At 34.8% G+C, this 14,447-nt stretch overlaps 1 protein-coding gene across 1 annotated transcript in view; it reads right to left on the minus strand.

Annotated features, from left to right (window-relative positions):
- Positions 1–14,447, minus strand: part of LOC107737247 (mitogen-activated protein kinase kinase kinase kinase 3-like) — a 92,223-nt gene that overhangs the window by 60,788 nt on the left and 16,988 nt on the right. Inside the window, exon 3 of the mRNA XM_016548712.1 lies at positions 1,906–1,996. Within this exon, the coding sequence (XP_016404198.1) occupies positions 1,906–1,996 (91 nt within the window). The remainder of the gene's footprint in view (positions 1–1,905; positions 1,997–14,447) is intronic.

Here is a 14,447-nt window from a genome sequence, read left to right on the forward strand (position 1 = left end):
TGTTCATTTCTGGAGCATCAGTGACCATTTGAACCTTTTGTAATAGTTGTGTATGAGTCTCAAAAAAAGCATATAATCATTGTTGGAAAGGGTTCAAATACGCAAAAGATGCTGGAAGACCAAAGAATTTGTGGGACCTGAAAGATTTTTCTGAAGAACAGCGGGCAGTTTAACGGTTCAGGTCAAACAAGGGACTCATGATCAACTATAACAAAACAAAAAAAAAACAGCTGTGGAGCATCCAGGTAACAACACAGTATTAAAAATCAAGCGTATGTAAACTTTTGAACCAGGGTCATTTTTATAAATTCAACTATTATTTTCTCTTGTTGACTATATGTAAATGTCTTTTATGTGAAATATCTTATTCAGGTCAGTACTAAATAAAAAAATAACATGCATTTTGTATGATCACTCTTATTTTGGTAAAATAATTAACATTTTGCCGATTCTGCAAAGTGTATGTAACATTTTGACCACAACTGTATATACTGTACATATGTTCAAATGTTTGTGTTTGGGGTCAGTTAGATTTATTTATTTATTAATTATTATTATATATTTTTTATTTTCTTATGCTCACCAAGGCTACATCTATTTGATCAAAAGAACTGTAATATTATGAAATATTACATTAGTTTTACATATAGTATCTATTATATGCTGCTGATTCCCACAGAAAATCATTTTCCCTCAGTTTGTAACAACAAATACGAGACACTGTACCAGGATAAATGCACAATTTAATGCCACAGAATAACCAGAAGATCTTAACATTAGGTTCAACATGTTTACAAGAGACTACTGTAAGTTACCCAGAAAACATTACAACCTTCACATTTCTGTTTATAAATCTTCCAGAACGTCTAGCCCCACAGACCTCTATTGTTAGTGCATCAACATAAACACTATTTTTTTATTGTTCTACAAACTGAGGATGAGGATGATTTTTTTAATCACTGTAGCTTAACATTCTACTGAAGCAAAAACAAAACAAAACAACAATTCTTAAAAAAATGTCCTAACAACCAACGTTTTGAAACGTTTTTCATTAAAAATAGGGATGCACCGAATGTTCAGCAACCAAAATTATTCCCCCCAAGAAGGGGGTCTGATGGCCAAAAATTATTATATTACTAACTTATTAATTTTAATTTAAATTGTGCTTTGTTGGTATAGTGTCTGCTAGAATGTTAAAAATGTTCAGTGTTAAATATTTTTAAATTGTTGTTTTGTAATTGATTTTTTTTCTTTGAAAAGCAAGACAAAACAGTAAAAAGCACATTTTGGCTTTTTAATTTATGCAATGGTGAATTTTTTGGGGGGCAAAATACATGGGGAAAAAAACTCGAAAAACCGTGTTCGGTATTCGGCCCAATGTTTAATTTTGTTCGGTTTCGGCCTCGGCCAAGAATTTTCATTTCGGTGCATCCCTAATTAAAAACATTTACAATCTTTTGGACTTTACATCCAAAAAAGTGCTTCAAAGTTAACGTATCACCTCTTCCTTTCTAGCCTTGAAACTATTAAATTGTACATCCGTGGTGGGCAATGACGGTATCATGTACCACCAAACTTTAAGAAAGCATCATAAAGTCCTGTTGCACCCATGATCAAAGATCTACACCCTTGCTTGATAGCCCAATCTTGGAATATCTAGTTAGGTCTAAACCTGGCCGGGAAGCACAGGTTGTACAATTAGCAGAAACAGAGGTGCTGCAGTCACAGTGGCTGTTCCTGCAGTGCAGCTGAGAGACCCAACCAACAGAGCGCAGTGTCAACTCAACAACCGTAGACAGGAATAGGAACTGACAGAGCAGGAGGAGAGAGAATGAAAGGAGGAGTAAGTTAAGGAGAAAGCAGAGAACAGTAAAAGTGTGGTCAGGAAAGTGGTCATTACTATACCTTAAGTAACTACCGAAATAGGCCACAATGTTAGAGTGCTTGCAGTCTTTCATCATGATTATTTCCTGCTGAACCACTGCAAAGTCCTCACCTGTCGAGGGAACACACAGAGACATGGAGACAAGGTGAGTGTGTAAACAAGACAGAGAAATTACCAGTGAACACAAACCAACTGCCAGGATAAGGCAAAACAGTTATTCAGCTAATTCATTCATCATGATGAAATGATTCATTATGGTATTCCTTTGAATATCATGTAAAAACACTGTTATGTAAATGAAAAACATACAACAGCATGGTATATATGAAAGTACCAAGGATTACAATCTGATACCATCACAGTAAGTTTTACTGTAACTGTTACCTAGACAAAAATATTGAAATAACTATATTTGATTACCTAATTTCTGCACCACCAACATTGCAAAAATTGCAGTAGTCTTTTTAAAAACAGGTTTATAATACACATATCACCACAAATGTATTATATATATTATAATGTATATATGACCTATTATGAAAATAAAATAAAATATAAACAATGCAAATTTAAATGATATTCTTCAGTGAAAATGACAAAAAAATTAAATTCTGGGGAAAAAATGAAACAAATTTAAATTTAAATTACATTTACATTAAAATTACATTTATAAACATTTAAATAATTAATTTAAATAAATGCAAATAAATAAATCTAATTAAACTTTGACCAAGTATGTGTGTTTCCATTTGATTGCTTGCATAAAATATGTTTCTACCCAAAGTTGTTAGGGGTTGCAATAGTAATAGTGGCGCATGTCTCAGAAAACATCCCTAATAAGGCAGTTCCTAATGGAAATTGATACCAAATCCTCATGAAAGCTACATATCGAAGCATTGGATGCTTGTTTAATCATGCATAAGATGATAGGGGAGGGGAGGGCGCTTATGTATGTAATGCCTATACAGCACTGAGCTCTCTTTAGCATTCAGAAAGCATCAGACCCTTGATGCATCGACTGCTGATGGAGACTCAAGCCCTTCATCTAAACGTCCTTTCTTTCTCAAACCAGTAACGCTCAGTTGTTATGTTAGCAAAGCTCATTTGAAAACCAAGAGGTATTGAGCAAGGGCCTTCATCCATCAGAGACACGTATTTGTTGTTGTAAAAGAAAAAGGAGGAGATGAAAAAACAGAAAGGGGAAAGGCAGAGTAACAGGCAGAGACTGAATATCTGAAATGCTGGTAACTTATTGGAAGTGATGTGATCTCAGCTGATGGGTGACACGAGAAGGCAATCACCCATAATGCTTGTGTGGGGGCTTCTGGCCCGACTCCATCTGAGCTGACCTTGATCGCTGGCTTTGCTCTATAAATGTGTGTGTATGTGTGTGTGAGCAGAGAGGCAGACGAGTAGGAAGAGAGAGGGAGAGACAGATTATGAGAGATGGAAGAGAGAGTGGGAGAGAACAAAGTCACTTTGTTGTGACTGCTTGCTTAATGATGGAAGCTGCAGGCTCATTAAAAGTTTTTTTACGTTTTTTCTCCCGCTGACACAAGCAGCACACTCCTTGTACTCCCACATAGTGGGGCAAAGATAAATATTTTAACTTGCGTAATTTACCATTAAATTGAACGGCCCAAGCTGGGTGCAGGCACCAATGTTCGCATTTACAAGATGAAAGATCACTTATTAATGCATTTACCCTTACAAAACAGTAAAAAGTAGAACATTTTGGAATCTACCTTTATTTCATTACCATGGTTTTCTATGAGTATCATGTAAAAACCCGGGTACATAATTCTAAAACATATAGTACCATGGTATTGTCATCTAATACAATCACAGTAAGTGTTACTGTAAATGTAAACTAGTCTGAAATGGAAAAAAATAATTATAAAATTTTTGCACCACTACTGTATCACCAAATAGAATTGCAAAAATTATGACTTGTCTTTTTTGCAAAATTGGTAAAATTACACACAAGACATTTAAACTGTGGGAATTTATATATTTATAGATAACTATTATCTAAATAGTTAATATATATTTTTAATACATATAAAATAAATCTGATGTTTTGTTATAACCAGCCATAAACGTAACAAACAGCAACTGCAATAAAATAAAACATGCAATAAAATGCAATGCAATAACATTGTCTTTGATTTCGATTCAAAGACATCTGATCAAAGTGTGTTTCATTTCTAGTTCAACTAGATTTAAAATTATTAACATTGTACTGAGCATAAAATGCAATGCAATAAAAAAAAAATCAGGACCAATTACAAGGAATGTTTTCATTCCAAACCCACAGACTGAAGGAAGGATAAGCTTTGAGAAGTTTTGCATAATGTCCTTTGAGTGTAGGTCTGTGCAAAAGACATTAGCTCCCTGAGGGAAGTGTGAAGTCGCAGCAGTGGGGTCAGGTGACACTTACTTCCTGCCGGGGCAAGTGATCCAGTGAGCGTTCCGCAAAGGCAGTGACATTTCCCTGCACATATGGGGCAGATAGCTGCGAGAGACTGGCTCTTACCTCCTTCGGGTGAAACGGAAGCAGCTAGCCTACTATTCACAGCGTAGGCTGCAGCGATGCATATCTCTGAGTAGGACACATGCTAATTGAAGCTAACTTATTAGTCAGAGTCTGATGGGCAGAACGGCCAGCTTCAAGGCAAAACAGGTCCTGCTAAGCAGCAGTTACATGAATACTGTTAGTGTATATATATGAGGTATGTGTTGTGAGGTATGTACTTAAGTGTTTTTATGAGTGGCCAGACAGGGGGTGGTGGGGGTGGGAGGTGTGCACTGATTTAAGAATGGACAGTTAAGAGCCACACTTAAAAAAATAAAAAAATCTTGGATGCCTTTCTATGTGAAGAAGTGCTGAAAGCCCGTCTAGAGGTCTGGTAAATTTCCCAACCAAATTCCATTACTGTACATGGACACAAGCAGGCAAGACTGCAGATAACGGATCCTGGAGAAAATGAACAGTGGTTAGTGGGATTTTTCTCTGTGTACCACCAGCAAATGACAAAAGCAAAGGAAAGAAGTCGGCTTGTTTTTGTACTAAATTAAAACTAATTAGAGTGAAAATACATAATAAACAGACTCCAAACGCACCACAAGCATCCATGAGCTCTGAAATTATACAGCTGATTCAGATCCAAAGACATCTGAGCAAAGTGTGATTGACGATTTAATTTCTAAGTTCAACAAAGTTCAAAATTATCAACATGGTATATACAATATTAAAAATGAAATACAGACTATAAAAACTGCAATAAAATTGTTTTGCTATGCTTTCCATTGCTAGTCAAGGTAGATGTAAGATAGGGACGTGTCAAGTCATGTGATAGGATCATGATTAAAATGCTGTGGTTGACTAACTCTAAATGGCTACAGATAGTTTGGTCTGTAATAGAGCAAATAATCATCATGTACTCATATTTTCATTCTTTCATTCTTTCTTGCTTAAAAAACGTAAAAAAAATATATATATATACAGTGGGTACGGAAAGTATTCAGATTGAATATCGCTATGTGCATAAACACAAAAATAACAATAATTGATTTTATAGCATTATTTGATATTATTCTTATCAGAAGTAGTATATTATTACATAAAATCAATTAAATCATGTAATGAATTTTTTGACTTATGTTTAATACAATGTGTGTGTGTGTACATATACATAAATAATTGAAACATAATTTTGCAAGTGTGTGCAAAAAAAAGATTTAGGTTAAATTAACACGTCAGTCTGTATTTTTCTTCTTTTTAAGACAGCAGTAGCTCTAGCATCAAGCATCCACATCAAAAGCTGCAGGACAAGCCACAATTCAGCAAACATTTGAGAAACAGATCAAAGAAAAAAGAAACAAATATTACTGTTCCAAATATTCTGTATATTGTGTTTTCATGGGAAAAAAGTTGTTGTGGTTTTTACCCTGACATTAAAGATAAGTAATTTAACCTTCAGTATCTAGCTTTGTTTACAAATTATTGTGAATCAGGTTTTTGACTACAAACAACTATACAGCCAACGAGCACTGTCATGGTTTTGTTCAAAGGAAAAAAAATCTAAATAATAACAAACAATTCCGAATAAATTTCATTAAAGCATGTCATTGCACACAGAAATGGGACAAGTTTGTGCTCTTGGGCATGTTTGTAGGTGTTGGATAGCAAGAGAGACTGTCAGGGAGAGGCGCTCAACTGTCACTCCACTAGACATGCATGTCAGCGCGCATATGTGTGTGCAGGGCTAACAGCGCCACGGATGTGACAGAATGTGTTGTAAGTGTTAAAGTGCGACAGTATGTACGTATTAGGGAACGGAATTAAATAAACTTAATAGGTATGAGGGTTATATTTACTTAAGTCTGATTTCTCATCACCCATTTAACAGGGATCCTGTCCCCATTAGCACTCATATTTCAGTCCCACTTTGCCACAAATTTTTAATCCTTATTAAAACATGCCCATATCCGATGTCAAGTGTTATATGAAGATGAAATAGATCACATTGCTTTTCAATAGCTTGACAATTTTGACTGTTCTACATGGGTAGCTTTGAAATAAAGCCACTGGAATGAGACATTTTAAAAAGCTGAAATTAAACATATTTTAGACTATATTTACTCAAAAAAAAAATGCATTATCATGTTTGACCATCACATTGTTTAATGGCTAAGTTTGGGGTTGGTACGATTTTTTAAATGTATTTGAAATTAGTTTCTTATGCTCACCAAGGCTGCATTTATTTGATTAAAAATATAGTAAGAATTCCAATATTGCGCAATATTATTACAATTTAAAAGGACACTTTTCTATTTTGTTGTATTTTTAAATGTAATTTATTTCTGTGATGCAAAGCTACATTTTCAGCAGCCATTACTCCAGTCTTCAGTGTCACATGATCCTTCAGAAATCATTCTAATATGCTGATTTGGTGCTCAAGAAAAATTGGTATTGGGGTATTGTGTGGTCACAGAGCAAGTTGTGTGTCACACTGTTTCAAGTAAATAAAAAAATAATAAAAACAGATAAAAATAAAAATGGAAAGTTTACCACATATCTGAGAGTATGAAAACAATGTGAATATCCCGAAAAGCCAAACACTTTAGAATAAAAACCAAATCTTTAAAGTATTAATATATGATTATCTTTCACAATAGTTAAATGGTATTACTAAAGTCTAAGAAGGACAGTGAGTCACTCCGTTATCTGTCCATAAAGTCATTATTCAATTTGCTCCCATATGACAATTTGAGAGTCATGCATGACAGTAAACACAGCTGAAAAAAAATTCACAAAAACTGACTGTATGAATGAAAAGCTACTGGCAATTCTTTTAATCTTAACAATCGCAAAATATCAACCAATGAATCTACCTCATCAATATAATGGACTATCAATCACTTTTTCAAAAGAAAAAGTAAGAATAAAAGCTCCTGATCATTTATTCCTGATATTTCCATCACTGGGCCTAAAAGCTTTATTATAGCTGACAAGCAAACTAAAATGCATTATCTTGTGCCTGAATAAAGCTTTCTAGAGGAAATGCTTTGCATAATGGTCTCTGTCATATCAATCACATTTTGGAGCATCGATTTGATTGTAGGTCTATAAATCTAGTCTGTGTTTTCTCACTGTAAGACTTTAGACCCACTTTTCCCTAATATTGTGCGTACATCAACAGTATATTTTTCTAAAGCTCTTTGTTGACAGTGAACCAGCTGCACCTGCCGTGATTCAAGTCTCCATACTGCACACACACACATCCAACACATGCATTAAACAACACACACGCATCTGACTCTGTAGGGACTCTGGGTTCTGGCACTCTCCCCTCCCATTACATCGAGTGACATTTCTGAGGGCCGCCGACCTCGGAGCCTATGCATTTTAAATGAATGCCCTGCACGCCCGCAGTGCCTCTGTGCTCCCAACCGGCTAATACCAGACCCACCTCCACTCCTGCACCTCCTATTCCCTTTACATGCCTTACAGGAATCAGAGCCAACAAAGACACCGCATGCAAACGCACGCACACATGGATACAGGATGTGTCTCAAAATCTAATGAGATGAGTCCTGTCTACTGAATACATTTGAGACAATCTTTTACACCGGAAAAGCATCTACAATGCCCAAACATGCTGTCTAGATAGGTAGCTCACTAGATTTTGAGAGACAGCCATAGACGTACAATAAAATGGGAGAAAAGTCCAACAGACTTGCTTAGAATGAGGGACCAGAATCAGTAGCACTATATGGCAAAATAAATAATATTTTAAACAAGTTATGAATGTGTGTTTACTAGGGATGCACCGATACCACTTTTTCCAGTACTCGCCCGATACCGATACTTTTATTTTTGGTACTTGCCAATACCGAGTACCGATACCAATTTTTCATTGCATTTGTACATTTTTAAAATATTGGGTACAGAAACCAAAAGAGTATGTATAATGTTAGTTGGTTAACTTCATTTATCAAATAGATACAGTCAAACCAAAATATATTCAGACACCTTCAACATTTCTCACATTATCACAGTTTATTCGCTATAGTTTAGAAAATGGTAATAAAATATGACAAGAACTCAGAGGTAAACTGTGTCAGAACAAATTCAGCTTGATAATGTCAGATAACTTTGATAGAAAGGTATGTAATAGATTACAATCAACCAAAAATTAGACAGCTATGACAGTATTTACACAACTTGCGCTCAATCCACTCAGCGTGCTTTGTTTATCAGCTCGCGCACATCAGTTATACAGGCGTTAATACTGAATGTTTAACGTTATATTCATTGCATACATATACTTCGTAGACATCTTTAATCTCTAATAACCCCATTCTGCTGTCTGTTGTCAGTATTTCTTTGTCTGAATATGGCACTTATCACATGCTGTGTGGTATCGGGGCATTTTAACGAGTACGAGTACAGGAGCTCAGTATCGGGCCCGATACCGTGCATCCCTAGTGTTTACGGTCTGACCTGAGTGTGATGAGATAAAAAGACTATGAGAAATATAATGGCAAAAAAAAGAAAAGAAAAAAACAGGCTGCACACAAAAACAAACATACAGCTTGGGTGGTGTAGTCTGATTCATAAGGAAATGACTCTTAGGTACTGATTCTTTTAATGAATCCTTTAAAAAGACACACGATGTGTCCCAATTTGCCTACTTACACTGTACCATAAAACTATGTACTGTATTTAGAGAGTGTACATGGATCTGCCCTCAAATTTTCACCGGCAATAGCAAACCATACAGGTACAATTAGAATACTCATTTCAACATAATATGACTTGGGATACAGTAATTCTAATTTTTTTTAATTTAGGATGGATAGCATGCAAATCACAAGTTATCAGTCTAAGTAGGGCTGCACGATTTTGACAAAAATCATTATTGTCGATTTTTCCCTTGAAACTGTAATTGTGATTATTAATTACGATTATCAAAATTTACACTGAATGACGTTTACACCATTGTTTGAAGCAACCGCATGTCATATTTTTAGTTGAAAATAAACAAGCTGAAAACACTCTAACTGAAAAACGTTTATTGTTTTTCAAGCCTCAAATGTCATCTATACCTTGGATTGGTTTCTTCTTTAAATAAAAAAAAAAAGGAAAAATATGCATGGTATTATAATGTTATACTAAAACTAACATTAAAACAATGGAAACCCCCTTAAGATAACCTGTAGAACGAAAAAAACACATCTTAAGCATGAAGAATAACACAAGTGGACGATTAATTGAACGAATTCCCTGAAGTCAGAGTGCTTACAATCAATATGTGGTGCACATTCTGAACTGCAAATTGTGTAATTAAGTGTAAGTCCGAAAATAAAGCAAGTGCACTTGCTAGTCTACTTAACGTACTTAAGGTTTGTGAAACTTAACATTATCAGTATTGGCTGATTGTTCATATGAGAAAATGTGGTTAAAGATTCAGTTTTGCTAAAACAACAACAACAAAAAACTGTCATAATAGAGGATATTTTAATAAAAACATTATAATAATATAAAACATTATATTATACAGTGCTTAATAAATGTATTATACCTCCACCACCCAATGTAAAGTTTGTGCCAGAGCTGCCCTAAACTAAAAGTATTGGTGAGTACTAAAATCCTTTTTATGTTTCTGTAATGGTTAATCCACCAGTATAGCTCTTTAGTCACAGTAGTATTTGTAATGCTAAAATATAATTATTTTACAAGAAAGGCAGAAAAAATAGTAAATCACTTTATTATTTTTTTATTCAGATGCCCAATTAGAGTCAATAAGTACAGTCTAATAAATTTGTATGATATGTTATTGTCATTTATTAGGCAAATAAACAGAAACAACTCAATAGTCTTTATTCACACAAAATAAAAAAAAATTATAATATTTTGTATGGCCTTTTTTGGCCTTGATAACAGCTTGCATTCTTGCTGGCATTGTTTTTATGTACTTTTAAACAGTCTCTGTTGTTATTGACTGTAATTTGTTAATCTGAATAAAAATAATAATAAAGTGCTTTACTATTTTTCTGCCTTTCTTGTAAAACAGTAAATTCAAAAATTCATGGATAACAACAATAATTATATTTTAGCATTAGAAACACTATTGTGACTAAAGAGCTTACACATACTGGTGGATTAACCATTACAGAAACATAAAAAATGATTTAGGTAATTACCAATACTGTTAGTTTAAGGCAGCTGTGGCACAAACCTTACATTGGGTGCTGGTCTAATACATTTTTTAAGCACTGTATATTTCTGAAGAATCGTGTGACACTGATGACTGGCGTAATGGCTGCTGAAAATTCAGATTTGCCATCACAGGAATAAATTACATTTTAAAATATATTAAAATAAAAAACAGCTATTGTAAATGCAAAAAATATTTTGCAGTATTACTGTTTCAAATAATGAAATAAAGTAAATATTCAGTAAATATTAGAGCGTCCTTATAATGTCCCATATCAAGATTAACTTTCAGTTTGATCAAAATCAATCAAATGAATTAACTGGTAAAGAAAGTCAAAAGAGAGAAAACAGAGAAACAATTGGGCATGAAGGTTTTCCATTTATCCTTCTACACCCAAGAAGTACAAATCTGAAGCGGAGAGGACTTGGTTGGCAGAGAACATTTTGCCTGACCACACTTCCTACAGTAGGCAGCTCGAACTTGTCACCATGAATATGCTACACCACACATTTTAAAATATATTAAAATAAAAAACAGCTATTGTAAATGCAAAAAATATTTTGCAGTATTACTGTTTCAAATAATGAAATAAAGTAAATATTCAGTAAATATTAGAGCGTCCTTATAATGTCCCATATCAAGATTAACTTTCAGTTTGATCAAAATCAATCAAATGAATTAACTGGTAAAGAAAGTCAAAAGAGAGAAAACAGAGAAACAATTGGGCATGAAGGTTTTCCATTTATCCTTCTACACCCAAGAAGTACAAATCTGAAGCGGAGAGGACTTGGTTGGCAGAGAACATTTTGCCTGACCACACTTCCTACAGTAGGCAGCTCGAACTTGTCACCATGAATATGCTACACCACGAGTTGACATTAAGGTGGAAGGAAAGGCAGGGTAAGTGCTTGCTCATGAGGTCGCCCTTCTTTTATGGTAAGAATAGCCTTTGCTGTTCAGCAATACACCGACGCAGGTGCACAAACTCACACACATGCATGTCAATGTTTGAGTATGCACACAAGTGTCCGAGTACACAATCAGATGTGTGAGCCTGCATACACACAAACGCACACACCGAGAAGGCGGCTGAAAAAGATACCCAAAATTGATTCCAACCACAGGGCTGTTTCAAAATGGCAAATCGCTGCTTTCTGAAGTCCAAAGTGATGGATTCATCAATTTTGAATGAAATGCATGAGACCAACATAGCTCGAGCCAACCAATCCACACACACAGAGAAATAAGAGCACATCCAGATGTAGCCTGGTCACTGTGCTTCTCATCTCAGGCCAAGCACGACTCTCATCGCACATTGACAAGTCCCCAAACGCCCCCACACAAACTCACCCCAGGTCTTGATCTTTTTGTAGGCATGACTGTTTGCAAACACATTTATTGGGTCTTTTCGTATGATCCCCTGTTGACTATGTAAAACTAATGAGCCAAAACTCAAAGCCGTGTCCTGATCCCCACAGTGCCAGAGAGGGAGGAGACCTATCCTAAAAGTGTGTGTTGTCCACCCCCACCATGATTCGTAAAGGCCAGCTGAGAGACATTAATGAGTTAGAACGGCAAAAACGTCTATGAGGTCGAGAAGACATGGTGCATGTTAATCAGAATTGTAAATCGATGTCAAAGAGGAACAAAGACATCACTGTAAAAACACATCTATGGGAGATCCACGTTAATATCCTTATCTAATTAGGCTGACTTCCTACTGACTCGCCAGAGAGGTAAGGGTAAATGTGAGACTAATTATTGATTCGTTTGTTTATCTTGGCAGCACATGTTCCTTGCAAACCAACACAAATAATAAGACATAATAAAGGACAGCCCTCGGGGTACATGACTACTGTACACGAACGAGTAGTTAACAGCCTTCATTTGCACACGGTGACGACAATGACACGCCACTGACAGCTAACAACATGCCACACAAGTGAAGACATGTAGCTTCCTGCAAAAATACAAAGGTGTAAACATTTGCTGTGACAATTATTCAATTTGGACACAATTTGATTTGCTTTGACTTTGTTGTTAAAGAATAGTGCACATTTTGATTCAGTAAATTTTTAGGAAATATTGTAAAATAAACATTCATTTACTTTCAGCCATTTTACGTACATCTTATTTCTTGACATTTAATTTTTGTCTATAAATCAGTCTATGAAGACTGAGTAATTCAAGTAACATTTTCTTCATTAACCATCTAATTAAAGAAAGTTGTATTCCACCACACATTTACATTTACAGCTAATATTCTTATTTTAAAAACAATTTAAATTAAAATAAAAAAATAAAATTGTGGCAAAACATTACATTCAAATTAATTGATAAAATCAGAAACAAAATCACCTAGCCCTACTATAAACTTCAACTACTAAAAAACAAACAAAAACAAAAAAATACCAGCAATATTATTTTTATTAGATAGATCAAAATAATTATTTTAAAAAATATATTCTTCTAATATTAGATTGCTATTGATCGTCATTGCAAGGCATAAAAGCATTTTTTAACCCTATAAATAACTAACAAATCACTTCACTCCAATATTTTGTTGTTTTGTTCAACATTTGCAATATAATTCATCTGCCGCTATGATCAGCATGTTGCACCATTAAGATCAAATTTATAGTTTTCGAGCTGGCATTCAAACACACCATAAACGAATGTGAAGCAAAAAGGACAAACAAATGAGATCCAGCATGTATCAGTGATCTTTTAAAATGTAATGGTTGTTTTTCCATACTCTTCAATAATAAAGACCCTGAATACAGCAAGGCACTGAATCAATTTGTGTACACTATATTTTGTGCATATTTCCCGCATTTTCAAAATGAACAGCTTGGACACAAGCCTGAGCAGGTGTTTCCAAAACACTCTGACTAAATCTAGCTCTTACATCTGAAACAGATATCTGGCACAGGAATGAGTCCTATTCCAACAGGGGCATCTAAAAGCCACACACACGTACAAACTCTCTCTTATCGCAAACTACAGAAAGCAAAGAGCTGGGCTTCCAGAAACCCCTATTCCCCTCTCATTCTCTCTCATCTCTGGTATGAGAGGCATGTAGTAATTACCGAGGCTAAAAGCTGACTAATGCTCTGTGTGCATCTGCATCTATGAATGTGAGTGGTTACCGAATTCTTGGTCAATGTTTATACCAAAGAGCCTTATCGTTCTCAGCACAAAACAAACAGGCCTGTAGGTTAGTATCATAAAAAAGTAAGGTGAACAACCCCTGAGGTACTGAATAAAGGTATGGACAAGACAAAAAAAAAATCAGCTTTAGATACAAAAATGTACCATGGTAACCGAGAGTGTAGTTTCTGCCAAAATATCAAAGTTTACTGCAGGTATTGTTAATATTTTAATATGGGATCCCCTTTAAACAGTGTAAGAAGTTAACAGAATCTTCAAATGCTCAACATTACACAATTGTCTTCATTTCACATTAAACAAAGCTCAAATTTAATAAAAACAAACTGAAATAACTACCTGAAGTTTAAAATTACTAAAACTTTTGACTAATGTTGCTGTATCCATACGAGCCACAATGAAACAACAAGCAATTAAAGATTTTTCTTCCATGTAAATCTGAGGTTTTGTCCAAACTAGCTGCAATTGCGACAAGCAACAATAAAACGCAATGCACTGGACTGTAATAAAATAAAATAATATAAAACACAATACATCCAATAAAAATATATGCAATAAAAAAATCAAATTATAAAAAATTGCCAGTAATGTTAATAAAAGATCCCAACCATGAAAATGTATTCAGCGAGATTGCACTTTTTGTTCAGTGCCTGAGAACATTCCAAATT

The sequence above is a fragment of the Sinocyclocheilus rhinocerous genome, unplaced genomic scaffold, assembly GCF_001515625.1.
Source record: "Sinocyclocheilus rhinocerous isolate Xijiao unplaced genomic scaffold, SAMN03320098_v1.1 scaffold1275, whole genome shotgun sequence".
NCBI lineage: Eukaryota > Metazoa > Chordata > Actinopteri > Cypriniformes > Cyprinidae > Sinocyclocheilus > Sinocyclocheilus rhinocerous.